The sequence below is a fragment of the Cygnus atratus genome, chromosome 9 (genome assembly GCF_013377495.2).
Source record: "Cygnus atratus isolate AKBS03 ecotype Queensland, Australia chromosome 9, CAtr_DNAZoo_HiC_assembly, whole genome shotgun sequence".
Lineage (NCBI taxonomy): Eukaryota > Metazoa > Chordata > Aves > Anseriformes > Anatidae > Cygnus > Cygnus atratus.
The window spans coordinates 11612770-11633083 of record NC_066370.1 but is presented as its reverse complement, the minus strand read 5'-3'; the positions used below and the strand labels follow the sequence as shown (position 1 = coordinate 11633083).

Sequence of the window (20314 nt, the reverse complement as noted above, 5' to 3'; positions counted from 1 at the left end):
CAGTTGCTGGTTGCCCACCCTGTGCTGGGGCTTCTCCATCCTCTCGGTGCACCGGGCTTTAGCGCTGCTCCGAAACAGGGCCTGAGGATGTGGGCTTTTGGTCTCTCCACCAGGAAGGAGCAAACATCAACAAGTCCTTGACCACACTGGGGAAAGTCATCTCTGCTCTGGCCGAAATGGTAGGTACCTGGAGGGGGGGTGGGACGCCCAGCCATCCGGGATGGAGCACCCAAGCTCCCAGCTCCCAGAGATGGAGCACCTGGGGTCCTGTGCTGGGTGAAGAGGAGGGGAGTAGCTCGCTGTCACCTCCCTCCCCCCTGCTCTCTTCTGCTTGCAACAGAGCTAAACAGTCTCTCTGCTTTCTTTGCAGGATTCAGGGCCAAATAAGGTATGTGCTCGGGCAGGGCTGGGTGGATTTGGGTTTACAAGGGTGGAAGTGGGTTGCGGGGTGGTTTGCAACGAGCCCTTTAGGGGTGAGGTGCCACCTGGGCACCTGTGGGCTGGGCAGATCCCTTTGTGTCCTGGTTGCTGCACAGCCCTCGTTAGACACCTCCCGGCAGAGCCGTCCCCCATCGAGGGTGCCCACTGCTCAGCCCAGTGCGGCTGGGGACAGCGCTGGCACCGGCCGCGGTGTTTGCTTGGAGGAGAGCGAACAGCCTGGCAGCCCATCCCTCTGCTCCCTCTCCCCAGAACAAGAAGAAGAAGAAGACGGATTTCATCCCCTACCGGGACTCGGTGCTAACCTGGCTGCTGCGGGAGAACCTGGGTGAGGACACGGGCGCAGGGCTTGGTGGGGGGGCAAGGCAGGGGGTGATGGCCCCCGCAGGGACAGCCGCTCTGCTGAAGCCTGGCATCTCTCCGGGCAGGGGGCAACTCCAGGACCGCCATGGTCGCTGCGCTCAGCCCCGCCGACATCAACTACGATGAGACCCTCAGCACTTTAAGGTAGGCTCTGGATGGAGAGCTAGACGAGGGCACGGGAGGTTTTGGGACCCAGCTGCTCAGGGTTGTGCCTCTCCCCAGGTATGCCGACCGCGCCAAGCAGATCCGCTGCAACGCCGTCATCAATGAGGACCCCAACAACAAGCTCATCCGGGAGCTGAAGGACGAGGTGGCCCGCCTGCGTGACCTTCTCTACGCCCAGGGTCTCGGGGACATCATTGACAGTAGGTACCGCGCCAGGGCGGCGCTGGGCAGAGGCAGGCTGGTGTCTCGGAGGGGACGTCCCCAGAGCCACCCCGTGTCCTGCCCTGCGCCTCGGCCATCTTGTCGTCCGCCCTGCCATGCAGCAGGGGGCACAGCTGCGTCCCCCCACTGCCACCACCCCTGCTGGGACGCCTCTGGCGGGCCCTGCACGCACGTGTGCCATCCCGGAGGAGCTGCTTTGCCCCAGCAGCCCTCTTGCCCCCCCCCCCCCCATTTCCCACTGCCAGCATCCCACAGGGCGCCCGGCCGAGGCGCCAGGAGGATGCTCGGGGTCCGTGTCCTCTCCTCCCCGTGCTTTCAGGCTGCCATGAATCCTACCGAGATGAACCCACTCTTGTTCTGTTTTCTTTGTCTTCCCCCCTGCTCCCTGCCCTCTCTCTCTCTTAGCCCATCCTGCTGCGGAAGGATCCAAATGTGTGTATTCCCCATCACTGGTATTCTGTGTTGCTTCTCTGCTTTTGGGAGGCTCAGGCTGTGCCAAGGAGCATGCGTGCAGCATGGGAAAGGGCAGCGAGAGCTGGCCCCAGGGCGCTAGCGAAGGGGCAGCAGTGGAGCCTGGTGCCCTGCTGGGGGGACGGGTGGCACAGGGACATTTCTGCACTGCGCCCGTGCCCTCGCCAAGCCCAGGACATGCATTCTGCAGGGTGAGGCACTGCAAATCTGCCAGGCAGGGCGCTAGCGGTGCGTTCACCATAAGGACCCACTCTCCCATGCTGTCACTGTGTTTCCCGTTGCTTCTGCTGCTGCTGCTGTTGCTGCTGCTGGGCTGGTTGCTGTTGCTGGCGCTGCTTGTGCGGGCACGGTCCGTGCTCCTGGGAGAAAAAAGCGCCAGGCAAAGCACAGTGTGGTGCGAGTGGCCTTGGGACACCTCAGTGACCAGTTCTGCTGAGGGCCATTCGGGGGGCATCGGAGGAACAGGACGAATTGGAGGCAGGGGGGCTCCACAAAGTGATGGGGCTCTTGTTCTCCATCGGGAGCTGGCAGTCCCCTAGAAGCGGTGGCCCTCAGATAAGGGATCCCGACCCATCTCTGCGTGGGTCGGGCAGTGGAAGCGGCTGCGAGCATCCCGCTGGGAGACGGGACCCGGCACCTGCCCAGGCTGCTGGAGACTGCGTCCCCACTGCCACGGGCTGAGCTGCCACCGGGAGCATGTGCCCCTGTCCCGTCTCCTCCTCACTGCGACTTCTCGGGGCCAGAACAGCATTTCTGACACCAGGGCAAATGGCGAGAGCGTACTGCAACTGGGGAAGCTTGTGCCCGTGAGCCTCTGCGCTGGCAGCTGGGCTGCCTCCCTTCGCCGTGGGAAGGGTGCTGGGCTTGCCCCTTTGTAGGGCGGGGCACCCGTCTCTCCTTGCCTTCCCCAAATACCGGTCACCCCCAAATCCAGCTAGTATGGGGCAGCAGGGCAGGGCAGAGCGCCCCATGCCCGGGGGGAGGGTGGCCGGGGCAGTTCGGGCACCCCGTGCTGCCACAAAGCACCCCCAGTAGGCCAGGAAGGGCTCCCAGGCCATTACCGCGCTGCTGCCAACAACAGTCCCAGGCCGGGGCCAAGGCATGGGAGCCGTGCCCTGCTGCTGGCCTGCTCTGCCAATGCTGTGCCTTTTTCTTTTGATTTTTGTCTTTCTTCTTGCCACTTTTTTTTTTCCCAACAGCTTTTCTTGTCTCTATCTTCTTTCTCTCTCTCTTCCTTCTTCCTGCCCTTGTGTCTTCCCCCCGTCCCGTCCCTTTCCTTCCCCGCCCGTAGATGTGTCCGACTTTGAGAACAATAATGGCACTAGTGGGGCAGAGCTGAGCCAACGCCATGACAATCTCTCCACAGTGACCAACGCCATTGCCGGCATCAGCCCCTCTTCCTCCCTGTCAGCTCTCTCCAGCCGCGCTGCCTCTGTTGCCAGCCTCCACGAGCGCATCATGTTTGCTCCAGGCAGCGAAGAGGCCATCGAAAGGCTTAAGGTAGGAGGTGGCATGTTCTGCTCCTCTCTTCCCTCTGGAAGCGAGCAGACAGAGGGCTGTCAGGCTGGGCAGGAGCGGTGATCTGCCTGAGGGCTCTGCGGAGGGACCGGGATGGGCTGGCTGGCTGGGCCGCATCCAGCCGCACGACATCCAGCAAGGCCAGGCACTGGGTGCTGTGCCTGGGTCACCGCAACCCCGTTGTGGCTCAGGGGAGAGTGGCTGGAAAGCTGCCCAGCAGAAAAGGACCCGGGGGTGCTGGTCAACAGTCACCCAAGTGTGGGCCAGCGTTGTGCGCGGGTGGCCAAGATGGCCGACGGCATCCTGGCCTGCCTCAGAAACAGCATGGCCAGCGGGACCAGGGAGGTGGTTGTCCCCTTGTGGTGAGACTGCGCCTCGAGCGCTGCGTCCAGTTTCGGGGCCTGGCTACGAGGACAGCGAGTTGCAGGTGGGGAGGACCCTGCTGGAAATGGCTGGAGCCCCCCCCAGCCTCTACAAGCGCCTGAACGGAGGTTGCAGCGAGGTGTCGGTCTCTTTTCTCGGGCGACAAGTGGTAGGACAAGTGAGGAAACAGTCTCAAGTCGTGTCAGGGGAGGTTTGGATGGGACATTAGGGAGAATTTCTGAACAGAAAGGGTGGTTGGGCGTTGGAACAGGCTGCCCAGGGAGGTGGTGCAGTCACCATCCCTGGAGGTATTTAAGAGACGCGTGGATGTGGCATTTAGGGACAGGGCTTAGGGATGGGACTCAATATGTCAAGTTGATGGTTGGACTTGGTGACCTTGAGGATCTTTTCCAACCCAGAAGACTCTATCACTCTGTGATCCTATGGACCCAGAGCCACGAGGTGCCCTGGATAGGGAGCGGGTTTGGCGCAGCAGGGTCCAGCCGGGGCTGCCTTTGCTGTGGGACAAGCACTCCCAGCAGAGCGAGGGGATGAAGGGAAAATGCGAGCGCAGCGCTGCCGCAGCCCCTTGAAAGCAGCCTGAGAGCAGGGCCGGCTCCCTCGGGGGCTGAGCCCAGCCCAGGTGCACAGGTCGCTGGGCCATACAAAATGCTGAGCCCTGCTCACCCCGCCAGGAAACAGAGAAGATCATTGCCGAGCTGAACGAGACGTGGGAGGAGAAGCTGCGCAGGACAGAGGCAATCCGGATGGAGAGGTGGGTCAGGGTCCCTGCGCCTGACCCTCTTCTTGCCTGCAGCCTCTCGGCACGTGGGATGGGATGGGGGCAGTTTGGTGCCTCCCAGGCCCCTCAGCACCATCCACCATCTCCACGTGGGCTCCAGCCCTGCCCTGGCTACTCTGCACAGGGCTGCAGCACCTGGCGGGCATGGGGCATTACCCAGGCTGGATCACCACCAGTGGGGACGTGCGGTGGGTGGAGGCGGGTGGCTGTGGGGTCCAGAGTGTCTTTGACAACCTCTGCTCCTGCTGCTCCTGCAGGGAAGCCTTGCTGGCCGAGATGGGGGTGGCCATGAGGGAGGACGGAGGCACCCTGGGTGTTTTCTCTCCTAAAAAGGTAGGATTGTCTTATTCTCCCTGGCAGATGAGGGTGGGTTTGTACCCACGCGGTTCCCTTCAAACCTACCTTGCCACTGCTGGCCAGCCTCAAATATTTCCCTTGAGCTCTCAGAGGTGTTAACTGGCCTCTCCTTGCTATGAAACCTGTGATGGACATTTCAGTGCCACCCCTGTACATCCACCATGGGCTGTTTCGATAGAAGCGCGTGGCTAAATTTTCAATGTCATTCCCCATCACCTGGCACGTGGAGGATGCCGTCCCCACCCAGGGGACACCGGTGAGCCTCAGGAACCGTGGTAGCGTTGGGCTCTGTGTCAGCTGTTAACACCCTGGGGTATCACATGGTGTTGTCACCCTGCATCCTCGCCGAGAAATGAAGGCGCAGGAGCATTAAATACCGCTGTTTTATATAGCATCCCAGAGAGCGTTTTTGGAGCAAAAGCTGGCCGTGCCCCCAGCAGCTCATCTGGCCGCGAGCCCTGATAGGCGCCAGCAGCAGCAGCACAGCCCTGACGCTCCTCGGCACCCCGCGCCTGCGGTGGGCTAAGTGCCCCTGGCAGACAGCGTCCTGCGAGACGTGCAGGGCAAGGAGAGCAGGGTCTGCCCCCAGCCCCTGCCAGGACAAACAGCAACAAGCCCTTTGGGACCTCAGCGTGGCTCTTCCGACAGGTTTTACACTGCTGTCTTTGTTTTCCATCTGCCGTCGCAGCCGCTGCCCATTAGGCCCCCCGATGTGTGCGTAGGAAGCGTGGGGGTTTATTCCCCAAAGCAGGTTTGTCCGGAAGGTGGCCTTGCTGTGTTGGTCTTGGTGCCGACTTGCTCTTCGGCTCTCTGGTGGGTGACAACTGTCCTGACTTCTGCAGCTGCTGGCAAGGAAAGTTAGCACTGAAGGCCTACAAAACCCATTTGGATCGAGAGCAAAACCTAGCCGGGCATTGTTGCCCTGCCATATGCCATCGTTGGGGTGACCGTTTCCCCAAACCTTGCAAATTTGGAGTGAAATTGCGAACTAAAACAGTCTCAGTGCTTCTCTCTCAGACCCAGGGGCTACGTGTCTGCCCAGAGGTCTGCAGGTTACGTGCTGTGGCCCATTATTCCTGCCAGCGGCCATGGAGAACAGCCTGCGTTTCCCTTCACCTCCAGCTCTCCTGCACTGTTTGGAGTGAGTCCCCTGCATCCATCAGGGTTTCTCCTGACAGGGACACCTCTGCATGCTGGGTGCCAGCAGGCTGATACCACATTTCGTCCTGTGTCTCTTATTTCTGGGAAACTGAGCTTCACCCGTTGATACTCCCAGGACTTTGCTGCCGGTTGAAGGCGCGATCGCAGCAGCTGGCAGTGCGACGAGCCAAGCGGGCTGCGGTCAGAGGGCTCCGTGGCCCCGGGAGTAAATTCCCTCTCATCAGAAGCAAAGTGGCTGTGGCTCGTGGGAGGAACACGGTGGGAGGGAACCCACAGGAGGGAGACCAGGGAGTGCAATCCAACCTGGGGCAAGGCTTCAGGTCTCTGCTGCTGGCTCTGGATGAACCTCCGGGCTGGGACCTGCTCCTTTGGGTGCTTCGTCTGTCCCCATGCCATCCGTGGAGGGAAACAGGGCCTTTTAGTTCCTCTTATCCTGAAACAGCTGCTGTAAAGGAAGAGTCTCCGTCTCACCTTCTGTGACGGAGCTGGGGGTTGTGATAGCACCTGGCTACCTGCTTATCATAGCAGACACACAGTCACCTCCGTTCAAGGACTCCCTGTACAGCTCCCAGCTCCATGCTGGGCCTGCTTACAACACAAAGTTTCCCAAGCAACCAAGGAAAAGTTGCTCAGACCTCGGTCCTTGGAAAAGGAAAGCAGGGAAGCGTGTAGAGGTGCAGAGTTGGAGTCCAGCCCTCGTTTTGTCCACGCTGGGTTAGGTCGGGGCAGCTGCAGGAGCTGGGGGGCCCCGTGGCGAGGCTGGGGGCTTGCCGTGCACCAGGGTGACTCTGTCCTTGCCTCCCCCAGACGCCCCACTTGGTCAACCTGAACGAGGACCCGCTCATGTCTGAGTGCCTTCTCTACTACATCAAGGATGGGATAACCAGGTGAGGGCCGGGTCCTGCAGAGCCCGTATCTCAGTGCTGGTGGGCACCTGCCCTCCTGCACCTTCCCCAGGCATCCCCAAAGGGGCACGGCCGCTTGGGAAAAATGTGTGTCCGGGGAAATCTCACAAGGGGACATTAGTCTTGCTGTGCACCAAGGGCTGCTGGTGTGAGCCCAGAGGATATTTTTGGGTGGAGCCTCACGGAGGGGCTGGTTTGAGGAAGGACGGAGCCGGCTCAAGCTGTCTCTCCCCTGGCAGGGTTGGTCGGGAAGATGCAGAGAAGAGGCAGGACATTGTTCTCAGCGGGCACTTCATCAAGGAAGAGCACTGCCTCTTCCGCAGCGACACAAGGACGGGCGGTGAAGGTACTGCTTGTCCTGAGGGGCTCCAGCTGCCCAGGCTCATCCTGGACCTAGGAGGGTTCATATCCCCCTCTTAGTCCTGGGGCCTGCTGTGGCTGACGTGAGGTTGGCCAAGCGCTGCTGCCAGCCCCGTTCGTTGCCGGCGGTGGTGGGGATGTGCCTGGGGACCCGGGGCTGCCCCTCCACTTGCCGCTTGTCACGCAGTGATTGTGACCCTGGAGCCCTGCGAAGGCGCCGACACCTATGTGAATGGCAAAAAGGTGACGGAGCCCAGCGTCCTGCGGTCAGGTGGGTCCCCAGGAGGGTGCTCCGGCCCGCCACCCCGCGCGGGTTCCCTGCCCCTAAACCTGAGCCCTTGTCCCCACCACAGGAAACCGGATCATCATGGGGAAGAGCCACGTCTTCCGCTTCAACCACCCTGAACAGGCCCGGCAGGAGCGGGAGCGGACACCGTGTGCGGAGACACCCGCCGAGCCCGTGGACTGGGCCTTTGCCCAGAGAGAGCTGCTGGAGAAGCAGGGCATCGACATGAAGCAGGAGATGGAGCAAAGGTGGGGAGGTGGGGCTGGGGCTGGGAGGAAGGGGAGGGAAGGAGCCCAGGTCACTCATCCCCATCTTCCCTGCTCCTCCCAGGCTGCAGGAACTGGAGGACCAGTACCGGCGGGAGAGGGAGGAGGCCAATTACCTTCTGGAGCAGCAGAGGCTGGTAGGTGGCCAGGCCTGGCTCCTCCTCAGGCTCCCTCAGCACCACCAAGCCCCAGCAGAAATTTGTGGGGTGGCTTGGTGCATCTTCAAGATGACAGCAAACCCATACGTCGTTCCCGGGGCTGCCCATCTGTGTGGACCTGGAGGAGGGAGGAGGCTGCAGGGGAAGGGGGGATGTGCAGATGTTGGCTGAAGATCACATCTTGTGGGCTGCATCATTCTCCCTGCTTTCCCCAGGACTATGAGAGCAAATTGGAGGCTCTGCAGAAGCAGATGGACTCTAGGTATTACCCTGAGGCCAATGAGGAAGAAGAAGAACCTGAAGATGAAGGTGAGTGCTTGGTGAGGAAGGAGGGATGAAAGGAGTTGGGTGGGCAGCCTGGCTGTGTTGTGTGCTGTGCGCTGACGTTACCTGCAGATGAATTTGGGGAGGGGAGATGGTATGGTCTGGGTTTCACCTCCATCCTGTCAGCCCTTTCGAGGAGGCATTAATAAAAAACAACCAGAAAATCGGTAAGAGAATGGATTTAGAATAATGACCAAAAAAACAACCAAACAAAAAAACTCGGTGCAACAACTGGCTGCAGAGCACCTCGGTGAGTCAGTAAGAAGTCCCCAGGAGGGTTTTTTGTGATGGGTTTGTCCATTGTTGCACCCGAACCCCTTCCCCACCTCCTTTGCCTGATGGCCGAGCAGGTGCCGGCAGGGAGGGTAGAGCTGCATTGCCGTTGCTTCCACGGCACCGCGGTGGGGCACAGAAGCTCCTTGTGGGAAGAAGTGCCGTGCATACAGGCACCTCTGTGCTGTGTCCTCCTCCTGGCCGCGGGACGCCTGTGGTGACTGTCCCTCTGCATCCCACAGTGCAGTGGACGGAGCGGGAGTTCGAGCTCGCCCTCTGGGCCTTCAGAAAGTGGAAGTGGTACCAGTTCACCTCCCTCCGTGACCTGCTGTGGGGCAACGCCATCTTCCTCAAGGAAGCCAACGCCATCAGTGTGGAGCTGAAGAAAAAGGTGGGTGCCTGCTACTGCCAGCCAAAGCTTCTGGTTGTCACTGCTGTGGCATTGCTGGGAGTTTTGCCCCAAGAGTCCCTTGGGGTTTTGGAGGGCGCACGGTGCTGTTGCTTTCCACTGCAGGCTTAGCGAGTGGGCGCAAAGCTGTGTGCTGGCAGGGAGCTAAGAGTCCAGAGCGGGTGGCTGCAGCACATCCCCGTCACACAACTGTGCATGTCCCCATGCGGCGATGCCTGGGAAGCCTGAGAGAAGTGGCTCCAGCAGGGCGGGAAGGGCAGAGGCCAAGGGGGAAGCAGGGCTGGCTGCCCCTCACTCAGGACTCAGGGAGCTTCCTCACCCAGGGGCAGCGTTTCTGTGTTTAACCCTACGCAGTTCTTGCACGAATTTCTGAGCCTGCCTTTTGAAGTGTTCCTGCGTTCAGTGCATGCCACGTCTCAGGGTGAGCCCTGCTGCAGGGCCCCTCCTTGTCCTCCATTAGAGCCTGCTGAAGGCCACTTTTAGTTTTCCTGTTAGACAGGACGGTGTGCAGTCCTCCTCCTCTGCCTGGTCCTAGGGCTGCTCCGTGACTCTGCATGGCACCCACAGCAGAGCCCTGAGCCAGACAAGTGTGTATGGTTGGGTGTTGCTCGGGGACATGCCAGGGACAGCCCAGGCTGACGGTGCCATGGTCCTCTTGGCAAGGTCGCCATCCCTCATTACCCCCTTCCAGGTCCAGTTCCAGTTTGTCCTCCTGACGGACACGCTGTATTCGCCTCTCCCTCCCGACCTGCTGCCTCCTGATGCTGCCAAGGACCGGGAGAAGCGGCCATTCCCCCGGACCATCGTGGCTGTGGAGGTGCAGGACCAGAAGAACGGGGCAACGCATTACTGGACCCTGGAGAAGCTCAGGTGGGGCAAGAGACGCCCACGCCGGGCTGGCTTAGAGTGGGAGGGCTTGGCCGGCCCCGGCCTGGTTTCTCACAGCCACCCGGTGTCCCTGTGCCCGCAGGCAGCGCCTGGACCTAATGCGCGAAATGTACGACCGTGCAGCAGAAGTGCCTTCGAGCGTCATCGAGGACTGCGACAACGTGGTGACCGGCGGAGATCCCTTCTACGACCGCTTCCCGTGGTTCAGGCTGGTTGGCAGGTGAGCGCTTTGTCTCCTCCAACACGCAGCTCGGGGGCACGGCGTCCCCCTGGGGTAGCACTGCTGCCAGAGGAAGCCATCCTCCTGCTCGTGACGGCCCCGCCGCGCCTGCTTCTGGCACCCCGCGGTGGCTGGTCACCCTCCTGCCTGCCACGGAGCGGTGCCACCCCGCAGGGGCTGCCAGCTGCGGGAGGGCACAGCCAGCAGAGGGGCTGCAGGCAGGGGTGGGCAGAGAGCCCGTGCCACCGTGCCTGCCGCCTGTCTGTGAGCCCGGCCGTAGGTGTTCGCGTCCAAGCATCTGTCTGTGCCGCCCGTGCCGTGCGTCTCCATGTGCTCCCCGCGCGGTGCCGGCGGCGAGGACAGGCAGCCCCGGTGGGGACACACAGATGTGTGTGCCGCAGAGGTGTCACCCCATGCCATGGCACTGCCGGCAGCGGGATTCCCCTCGGCGGTGGGGCATCGCCCAGCCTCGTGTCTTGTGCTCTGTCCCCGCTGCGCTGCACTGCCTGCAAAGCCAGCGACGGGAATCCCCGTGTTTGCACCAGTTTGTTGGGTCACTCTTTTTTCTACACTTTATAGCTGATGGCCGTTGGTGGCTTCCTTTAAAGATGTGCTGGACGGGCAGGTCTCTGTTTCCCGACATCCCTCGGTTTGAGCAGAAACCAAACCAAACCGAAAAAAAAAAAAAAAAAGGCAAAGCAAAATTCCTATTCTTGCTCTCTCTGTTTGGAACAGCTGGTGTTAACCTGTCTTCTATCTTGTTGTACTAACCTTAGTTCAGATATCTCTGGCTGCAACAGCTCTCCTCTTTTCAACACATGCATGAGCGAGCGCATGGCTGATCTCACCCCCTCCCCTACCTTCTCGAACCCCGACTCCGACATCACCGAGCCTGCTGACGAGCAGCACGAGGGGCAGGAGGAGGAGGAGGAGGAGGCGGAGGACCTGGAGGAAGACATCTTTCCGGAGTGCCCGCTGTGTGATGGCCGGGATCCGTTTTACGACCGCTCCCCCCTGTTCAGTTTAGTAGGAAGGTTGGTGAGGTTTTAGGAGAGCATGCCGGGAAGGAACTAGCTCTTTCGCATGAGGGAACTGCTTTCTGGCACGACCCCCACCTCCAGGGCATCCCACGGGCGCAGGGGTGGCTGGCTGGCCACGAGAGCCGCCGCGGCCACCGAGGTAGGGCTGTGGTGAGCACGGCGCCGAGGGCACAGGGACCGCGGAGGCAGAGTGAGCGCGCTGACCCAGCGCGAGACCCCTTAGGCAGGTCCCTGCTTTGGGCAGCCCCCAAAAACATCAGGTCACCGTTTCCCTGGCATCCAGTGTGCTGCAGGACCTGTGCTATGGGGTCTGGGCCTTTTTGTCCCTGAAAGGGTCACCTCCTGCCAGTCGCAGTGAAGACTGTGAGCGCACGGCTCTGCGTCTTTGTCCCAGGGCAGCGGTGTGCAGGTGCTGTGAGGCCACAAGTTTCGCAGCTGTCCCAGCGCAGCAGGGAGAAATGGGGCTGTGCCAGTCAGCGTGAGCCCCTGGGATGACTGGGGGGCGCTCAGGTGGCTTGGGGGAGCCATGGGAGTGAGGGGAGCCTGGGATCAGGAAGGAGGACTCTGGAAAGCAGTTTTCTCTTGCTGCCTGTGCCCCATGAGCAGCTCAGGGCTATTCCCGCAGGCTGGCAGCCGCCAGCACAGGGGATGCTCAGGGATGGCGGCACACAGGGATCTGGGCTGCAGGAGCAGGAATGGACGAGAGCCTCGATTTCTCCTCCCTGTTTGCCAGGAGAGCCCTGGGCTCAGCCACTCTTGGCCTGGAGCGACCCCTCAGGCTCCAGCTGTGCCTTGAGACTCAGTTGCGAGTCACCCATCCCCAAAACGCCCTCCTGATGCGGGCAGGGTGATGCTGGCCTCCCTGGTTTTGCTGCAGAAGTCTTCCCAAGGGGACAAGGGGACGTGTGCCTGGAGCAGGACCCGGAGCCCCCACTCCAGGGGCTGGGAGGGTTCACTGAAGGCAGCCCCCCCCACCAGGGCTGCTCTTCCTCACTGTGTTAAAACCTGGGGCGCGGGGAGCGAGGTGGGGAGGAGACAGAGCAGCTCAGGCAGAGAGGGAGGAGGTGGGGTAAGAGCCCTGCAGCCTCAGACCGAAAGAGCTGGGTTCTTCCGCCCTTTTTTTTTTTCTTTTTCTTTTTTCCTTTTTTTCAAAAACCAAAACCAAAACCAAAACTCTTGGGGGCACCTCAAAAACAAACCCACCGACCTGCCGAGCAAGCCTCCATGGCCACGGGCCCCGCTCTGTGCCGGGGGGACGGTCCCCCTGGTCGTCCCCTCGGGCTCTCCCAACTTCTTTTGAGTCTGCCCCGGGTTTGGCTCCCTGCGCAGCAGCTGTGCTGGCCACATTTCTTGTGAAGTGTGCTTTGATTGGTTTATGATTGGATCCTTGTCTTTGATTATTTTTTTTCATTTCTTTCTTTCATTTTTTTTTAATTTTATTTTCAGCTGCTGGCTCTCTCTCTCCAAAGCTTTAGCGAAAATTGGGGTTATTTCACTTTTGTCTTACTTTGGAAAGGCTTTTCTTTGGTCTGAGCATGCCATCTTTGCACCTCACCAATCTTGTGGTTAGTGTCCCTGCCCTCCTTCCTCTAGTGACACACTTGTCCCCCTCCTCCCTGCCCTCCTCCCTCCTCCTCCCTCCCTCCCTCCCTCCCCTCCATCCTTTCCCTTACTCCGTTACCCCCCACCTCACTCCGGTTTCATCCCGATGAGCTGCCCGGTGTTTTTGGGGCAGGAGAGAGACGTGCGGGCGCTCCCCAACCCGTGTCTGCTCCAGCCCCTCGGCCCTGCTGGCCTCCAAGAAGAGATGGGGCAAGAGAGGGACGCCTGGCGGGGGATCGCGCTCCGTGCCTCAGTCCCTCGTGGAGTCTCTTTGGGTGGAAAAAGGCTCAGACAGCAGTTTGAGGTCGGCCAGAGCTACAGCAGCAGGGAGAACCTCTGAACCTCAAGGTCTGGGCTTCACATGCAGGGCTGCGGCCTTCCTGCAAGAGCCCCGCCGTGCTTTCGGATGCTGTTTGGATGCCTGCGAGGTTAGGAAGCCGTGAGCAGCAAAGCCAAGCTGCTTGGAGATGTTTGCAGCCCCCTCGGGAGCCTCCCAAAGCCGACGTGTCCTGGCGGGTGCCATCAGGATCCTGACCACGGAGCACAAGGATGCTGCAGGAGAGCAGGGCCGAGGGCACGGCGTGCTTCCACCACCGGTGCGCCAGAAGAAACGTTGCGACTTGGGCAGAAAGGACCAAAATCGGTCCCCAGCTCGCAGCCGGGGAGGGAGGCACCGAGCCAGCTGGCCGCCAGCGTGAGGAAGGCAGGAAGAGGAGGCCGAACACCTGAGGGATGGGGAGCACCGCACGGCCACGTGCCTGTCCCCAGCCCGACCGCCAGGAGGAGGTCCCCGGGAGCTCAGCTGTCACCTCGGAGCCCCGGGGTGGCACCTCGCCCGGTGATGTCCCAGCGGGTGGCCCGGGACCCCAAGGCCCCAGGCAGGACGGGGCGGGGGACACGTGCACGCCGCCAGTGCCACCAGCCACGCCACGCAGCCTCCCCAGCCACCTCCAGCCACCGCCGCCCAGGGCAGGTTCACCTCTGGAGGCTCCGGGGCCCCAGGCAGGACCTTCTCCTCCCTCCCCTCCCTCGCCCCTTCCCTCCCCACCCCGGCCTCGCCTCGCCCGCTCCCTGTTGCCTCCGCAGCACCCCCGAGCTCTCTCACAGCACCTCCTGCCCCCGTCCTCCAGCTCGTCACTGCCACGACGGTCCTCCTCCCGGCTTGTTGCGGCACCGGCGCAGTCCCATCCCCTCCCCTCCCCAGGACGCGCTCCCGCCCGCAGCGGAGGGGACGGCCGGCGAGGCGCGCCTGCTCCCTGCCCCGCGCTGGCCCTGGCTGCCCCTCATGGCTTTGCTTTGCAGCGCCGTCGCGGCCTCAGTGGTGACCTGGGACCCGGCCGCCGGCGGCCGCCACCCGCGCCTGGGGACGCGCGGGCGGGGGCGGTGACGGCGCTCCCCGTGTCGCTTCCCCCCCCGGCAGGGCCTTCGTGTACCTCAGCAACCTGCTGTACCCCGTGCCCCTGGTCCATCGCGTGGCCATCGTCAGCGAGAAGGGCGAGGTGAAGGGCTTCCTGCGCGTGGCCGTCCAGGCCATCTCAGGTAGGAGGCGAGGCCCCGCGTCGCCTCGGCCCGCGCGTTCCCCCGGGGCTCCCCCGCTAACGCCTCGGCACCTTCCTCCCCCAGCCGACGAGGAGGCCCCAGACTATGGCTCCGGAGTGCGGCAGTCAGGGACGGCAAAGATATCCTTCGATGACCAGCACTTTGAGAAGGTACGGCCGCGGCGGTGGCACGGGGGCATTGTCTGTAGAGCCGCTGCTCTCTGAGGCATGCTTGTCCCCTGGGGTTTGAAGGAGCGTGCTGCTCTCTGCCCTGTCCCAGCCGTCGGGCGGTGCAAAGCACGCTCTGGGTGACATCTGGCCCTGGTCCCACTGCTCGAGGAGCCCTGTCCTGGGGGGGCTGCTGTGGGGCGCGACGGACGAGCCGGAGCTGCCCGTGTGGCTGTACCCGTGCTCGGCACCGTGGTGGCAGCAGCACCGGCCTCCCTCAGGCACGCTTCTCCATCGCCCCCCTGCAGTTCCAGTCCGAGTCCTGCCCCGCCGTGGGGATGTCCCGCTCGGGAACCTCCCAGGAGGAGCTGCGCATCGTCGAAGGCCAGGGGCAGATCAGTGACTTGGGGCCCTCCGCCGATGAAGTCAACAACAACACCTGCGCAGGTGAGTGGCGAGCCACCCGCACTCACCACCGGGGCCATCTGAGCACTGCAAGCCCACGCCTCTGGCAGCTCACGCCCAGCAGCAGTGCAGAGCTGTTGGCAGGCGTCAGGAAGACAACTCCTGACGTCCGAGGGCTCTCTTCTCCACGCAGTGACACCAGAGGACCTTCTCCTGGACAGCCCAGAGAAGTCCACAATGGATGGGCCCCTGGAGGCAGCTCTGGACCACCTGAAGCTGGGCAGCATCTTCACTTTCCGAGTGACTGTCCTGCAAGCCTCCAGCATCTCAGCAGAATATGCAGATATCTTCTGCCAGTTCAAGTGAGACCACGGTGGCCCCCAGCCCATTTTCTCCCTCCACGCTCTGGCCTTCACCTCCTCTGGTTGCCCCAGGAGGAGGCAGGCAGGGGTAGCGCTGGGAGCTTCATCCCACGCTCTGCTCTCGTCCTTAATTCCGCTCCATGGCTTTCATGGAAGGGGAGGCAAAACCAAGAGGTGCAGGGTGAGCGTGCGTGTTAGCCTGGACACACATTTGGTCACTGGTGAAAGCTGAAGACAGCGTCTGATAGGCGCTGGGGGGCTGCAGATTAGCGTGGGGCGGGTTTTCTGTGTCAGCCTAGGCCAGGTGACAGGACACAGCCCTGTGTGGGGCACAGGCTTGGCCCCTACCCACTCTCCCCTCCCTGTTCCCTCACACACACCTGCTGCACTGTTCTGCAGCCCCCGAACACCTTCCCTTCCCTTTGCAGTTTCATCCATCGCCACGACGAGGCCTTTTCAACGGAGCCCTTGAAGAACACAGGGCGAGGGCCGCCGCTGGGTTTCTACCACGTCCAAAACGTGAGTACCCTGCCTCTGGGCACCCCCTCACCCCCCCAGCTGCTGGTGTCTCCCTAGGGTGTCAGGCAGATCATCTCCCCAGAGCAGCCCCTTCTTCCCCAGTGCCTGTTTTCTCAGTGCATCACATCCCGTTCTAAACCAGACAGCATGGTTGCATGCTTTTTCTCTCAGATTGCTGTGGAGGTGACCAAGTCCTTCATCGAGTACATCAAGAGCCAGCCGATTGTATTTGAAGTTTTTGGGCACTATCAGCAACACCCCTTCCCACCTCTCTGCAAGGACGTCCTCAGGTGGGTGCCCCTGGCCACGTGCCGGTCTTCCTGCCTTCCCCTGGTGCCGCGGGGCTGGGCTGGGAGAGCACCCTGGCTTCACAGGGGTGCGGAGGAAGGTGGCCCCAGGCCGGATTTGGGGACCCCTTGCCAGTTCCTGCTGCAGGTGCTTTTATCCGAGCCTGTTCTCTCTACAGCCCACTGAGGCCATCCCGGCGCCACTTCCCCCGGGTGATGCCGCTCTCCAAGCCAGGTAGGAGACCGCGTCCTGCCCCTCTCCTGCAGTCCCCAGACTGCAGACTAGGTCCCCTGCTGCGCCCGGCTCCCTGCGCCCTCTTGCCATGGGCTTGCAGGGCAGGGCCTGAGGGGGCGTCACAAAATATGTTGTGCACCACAGCACCCGGAGGCCCTTCAGCACCCACTCGCTCAGTGTACGGCTGACGCAAACCCCTTTGCAAGTGCTTTTTCCCCTGTGCTCACGGCAGCCCCGTGGTCCCCCCTCCCTCGTGCCAAGTGTCTGGGTGTAACCGCTTTGCTTTGTGTTGGCCTCTCTGTTTGTCTCCCTCCCTCCCTCCCTCCCTCCCTCCCCACAAGAGCACACCAAACCCCTCCGGCTCACCGGGTGCTCGGTGCCAGCTGCCCTGGCGGGCTCGCTCCTGGACACGCTCTCCGGGCACGTGCTGGCAGCCGCCACCGCCGCTACCTCCCTCCTGTGGCACGGTGTGGAGGAGCCCGCCTGCCCGCCGCCCCTGCCCGCCACGGACCGTGCAGTCGGGAAGGCGCAGAAGCCGGGTTCGTGCCCGCACGGGGCTGTAGCAGGGCCAGCGGCTCCTCGGGTCTCCTGCCGCAGCCGTCCCCTGGGGCACGCAGTGCCTGGAGCTCCTGAAGCCGCCCTTGCAGGGGCTGGGCAAGTCTCCACTGCCTCTGGCTGCTGAGACCCGAGTTGCTCTGGTTCGGCCGAGTGCGGTGGTTTGCTGTGATGCCTGCCCGCATCCCGCTCCAGCACCGAAGGATATGCGCCGGCCGCCCCTCTCCGGCTGTCCACAAGCTGCTCCCCTGGTGCTGGAACGGTGCTGTGTGGTTTGGGTCCTGTCCCTGCACCTGCTGGGGCTGCAGGGCTGGGATGGGTGTCTCCGGGGGAAGCCCCATCCTGAACTCTCGCTGCTCTGCTTTGGGAGCGGGAGGAAGCACACGACGGCCAGCGAGGTCCCCAGGATGGGGCTGTGTCCCCCTGGACTAGTGTCCCCCCCACACTGCCTTCTGCCTTGCTGCTGCCCTGCTTGGTGGCTCCGCCTGTCTGACCCCAGCTCCCTTGCCTGCTCTGCCTTCCCCTGCTTGCTGCTATGTGCCGGGCTCCAAACTTCAGCAGCAGCCTCCTCCTTCCCTGCCTCGGCATTAAGTTGTCCTTCCCACCTGCTGCAGTGCCTGCCACCAAACTGAGCACCATGACTCGTCCCAGTGCCGGACCCTGCCAGTGCAAGTACGACCTGATGGTCTTCTTCGAGATCTGCGAGCTGGAGGCCAATGGCGAGTAAGTCCTGCCTGTGAGCCCTGGGCACGGTCATGCCTGCATGTGCAAGCTCCCCAGGGGCACCCCCGAGCAGCGAGGATTCCTTCTTCCTCGGGATCAGTTGCCCCAGTGGTGGTGTGCGGAGTGTCTGGGGACGCGAGGTGCCCCGGCACCCTCTCTGGGTGAACGGTGCTGCCTGCTTGCGGTTCTTTGGCGAAAGAGAAGCGTGGTGGGCTTGGGCACACGAGCAGAGCCGTGTCCCACCATCATCCTCTCTTCCAGCTACATCCCGGCCGTTGTGGACCACCGCGGAGGCATGCCATGCCACGGCACCTTCCTGCTCCACCAGGTATTCCCTCCCCGAGTCCCTGTTGCACCCTGCCTGGCTCCTGCCTCGCTGCCCAGGCTCTGTACTAACCACTGCCCTTTTCTCGCTGGCCTCGGGGGGTCTCAGGGTATCCAGAGAAGGATCACCGTCACCTTGGTGCATGAAACGGGCAGCCTGATCCGCTGGAAGGAAGTGCGGGAGCTGGTTGTGGGTAAGCAGAGCTGGGTGGGGCGGCATCGGAGCTCCCCCCAAAATCCTCCCCACATCCTTAGGGATTTGTTCCTCTTCTCCCTCTCCCTTTCCCACTTATTGCCTGCTATTGTGATTGAAATAGCAAAGAGGTGACTGCTCCCTGTGTGCCACCACGGGGCCATCATGGTCCTGGGCACCAGTTGGGACGCAAGGGAGACCCACGCCGGTCACGAGGACCCTGGCAGAGGATCTGAGCGGGTCCTGCTGCATTTGCAGGTCGGATCCGGAACACCCCAGAAGCTGACGAGTCTCTCATCGACCCCAACATCCTGTCCCTGAACATCCTGTCCTCTGGCTACATCCATCCTTCCCAGGATGACCGGTGCGTGCCACTGCTTCTCTTGCTCTTCCCCCGGCTGCAGCACTGGGGGAGATGTGGGGACCCCCCTCTCCCTTGGGCGCTCTGAGCCCCTCTGCGGGGTCCTGCTGGCCCTTGCTGCTTTGGGAGGGGGGGTGCTGCTTTTCTCGAGCTGCAGAGGGTCTCACGGAGCCCCCAAAGCCTGGGACACCAGCCCCGTTCCTCCTCCTCCTCCCTGAGGCCCTTCCAGACCGTGGGTGGCCATGTGGCGTGTCGGGGTCAGGGTCCTGTTCAGTGACAGTGACAGGAGGTTGTGCTGACCCTGCCACAGACTCTGTCCTGCGTCCTGGCTAAACGGCTGGAAATGCTGCTTCGTGCCCATGGTGTCTGGGGCCGTGGGGGAAAGCCCCTCACGCTTGCCCTGGCAGGGCCGTCCCCGCACCGAGGCTGTGGTGTGGCCACCCCACGTGGTCGGAGCGTGTGCATGTGGGGTGCTGTGACATTTGGGGGTGAGAGTCGGGCTGGGCGTTGGTGGCTCGGGGAGCGGCGGGGGCCGGTCCTGAGCAGTGAGCAGGGCAGTTCCCAGCATAGGAGCACAGTTCCTGGCATAGGAGCATCCCGGATGGCAGCAGGACCATCTTTCCCCTCATTTTTGGGACCGCTGGGTCACTCCTCCCCGGGGAGGCTGGTGTCTCGGTGACAAAGCTCTGGCTGCGAGGTGCCACCCTGCAGTGCAGGCAGGGAGCGCCCAGGCACGGGGCCGGGGTGCGCGTGTGAGCGTCGGGCGTTGTCACACCCGTTGGGACAGCAAAGCGAGGCCAGGCAGGAGGCTGGTGGCCCGGGACGGCGGGGCGAGGAGGATTCACACCGGCAGAGCCATGGCGGTTGTTGCCAGATGCAAAGGAGCCGGGCGGATGCGACAGCCAGGCTCGCGGGGCTGCCCTGATGTGCATCAGCCTCTGCTGTCTGGGATGCTGCCAGATCTGGTCTCCGGCATCCCCGGTGCAGCCAGGCAGAGGGAACGTGGCTCCTGCCTTCCCCCGCGTGCGGGGCAGGAGGCTCCGCGCGTCTCCCCGGGGTGCTCGGGGAGGGGAGCAGGCGGATGGGGACGTGGGGTTTGCAGGAGCTGGTCTCGCCCACCTGCTGGGGGGATTGCCTGGGAGCAAGCCCCGCAGCAGGGCCACGGGGTACCCGCCGTCTCCCTGGGGAGCCCGGGCACGGGGCCGGGGGGCAGCGGCGGGTGCCGGCTGGCACGGCGGGGGACGGAGGACGCTGGCTCCCAGCAAGATGCCGAGGGGCCGCTGCAGCAACCCCGCGCTTCCATCCCGCCGCGGTCCTGCATGCTCCGACCCCAGACACCTGCCGGGGGCGCGAGGCCGAGGGTGGCAGCGGGCAGAGCGGCGCCCGCCTCGCCCTCCTCCCAGCCTGCTTCTGCTCCCCGCTTTGCTACCGGCCGCCACGCAGCCTCCATCGCCGACAGCAGGCCCTGCCTCTGCCCATCTCCCACAGCCTCCCGGACCTTTTGGGGCAGCCTCTGCAGGGACGTTCGGCGCTCCCCGGCACCCTCCCTCCTGCCCGCCGCATGCCCAGGCAGCGCTGGGGTGCGGCGGGCAGCGCCCAAGAGCCTTCCTTGCTTCTCTCCAAACCCGCTGCTGCCGCTGCCCACCCGAGCCCACACTAACCATGTGATTGTTTTGTGTTTTCGCAGGCAGTTTCTTGATTCGGATATGCCTAGGTATTATTTGTTTCCATTGGTTTTTTTTCCACCCCGCTCTGCTCTTTCCCTCTCTCTCCCCCGCACCTCAGCACTCTCACTCCCGCCGGTGGCGGCACTTGGGCCTCCAGCCCCCCCCTCCACGTCTTCCTCCTCTCACCACATCCCGGGCACCTCTCTCTCACGCCGCCCCTTCCCCGCGGGTTTTGCTGTTTGTTTGGATCGCGATCTCGCTCCTCCTCGCTCTCGCTCTCGCTGGCCTGTGCTCCCATCGCCTGGTTTTGGTTTTGTTCTCGCCTTTTCACTTCGCTGCTCTCCGGCATCTGGCCAGGGACCCGTGGCTCCGTCCCCCCCTGCTCC

At 62.8% G+C, this 20314-nt stretch overlaps 1 protein-coding gene across 1 annotated transcript in view; it reads left to right on the top strand.

The window, feature by feature from the left end:
- KIF1A (kinesin family member 1A) overlaps positions 1 to 20314 on the top strand; it is a 35749-nt gene that overhangs the window by 9564 nt on the left and 5871 nt on the right. The window contains exons 9-37 of the mRNA XM_035544614.1: positions 114 to 179; positions 371 to 388; positions 691 to 766; positions 867 to 945; positions 1024 to 1166; positions 3026 to 3159; positions 4236 to 4315; positions 4600 to 4675; positions 6668 to 6747; positions 7005 to 7111; positions 7313 to 7396; positions 7479 to 7659; positions 7742 to 7814; positions 8051 to 8144; positions 8675 to 8823; positions 9533 to 9711; positions 9812 to 9949; positions 10726 to 10983; positions 14012 to 14130; positions 14215 to 14300; positions 14606 to 14744; positions 14896 to 15064; positions 15493 to 15583; positions 15755 to 15873; positions 16050 to 16105; positions 17275 to 17383; positions 17645 to 17711; positions 17817 to 17901; positions 18159 to 18264. Coding sequence (XP_035400507.1) covers positions 114 to 179; positions 371 to 388; positions 691 to 766; positions 867 to 945; positions 1024 to 1166; positions 3026 to 3159; positions 4236 to 4315; positions 4600 to 4675; positions 6668 to 6747; positions 7005 to 7111; positions 7313 to 7396; positions 7479 to 7659; positions 7742 to 7814; positions 8051 to 8144; positions 8675 to 8823; positions 9533 to 9711; positions 9812 to 9949; positions 10726 to 10983; positions 14012 to 14130; positions 14215 to 14300; positions 14606 to 14744; positions 14896 to 15064; positions 15493 to 15583; positions 15755 to 15873; positions 16050 to 16105; positions 17275 to 17383; positions 17645 to 17711; positions 17817 to 17901; positions 18159 to 18264 — 3161 coding nt within the window. The remainder of the gene's footprint in view (positions 1 to 113; positions 180 to 370; positions 389 to 690; positions 767 to 866; positions 946 to 1023; positions 1167 to 3025; positions 3160 to 4235; positions 4316 to 4599; positions 4676 to 6667; positions 6748 to 7004; positions 7112 to 7312; positions 7397 to 7478; positions 7660 to 7741; positions 7815 to 8050; positions 8145 to 8674; positions 8824 to 9532; positions 9712 to 9811; positions 9950 to 10725; positions 10984 to 14011; positions 14131 to 14214; positions 14301 to 14605; positions 14745 to 14895; positions 15065 to 15492; positions 15584 to 15754; positions 15874 to 16049; positions 16106 to 17274; positions 17384 to 17644; positions 17712 to 17816; positions 17902 to 18158; positions 18265 to 20314) is intronic.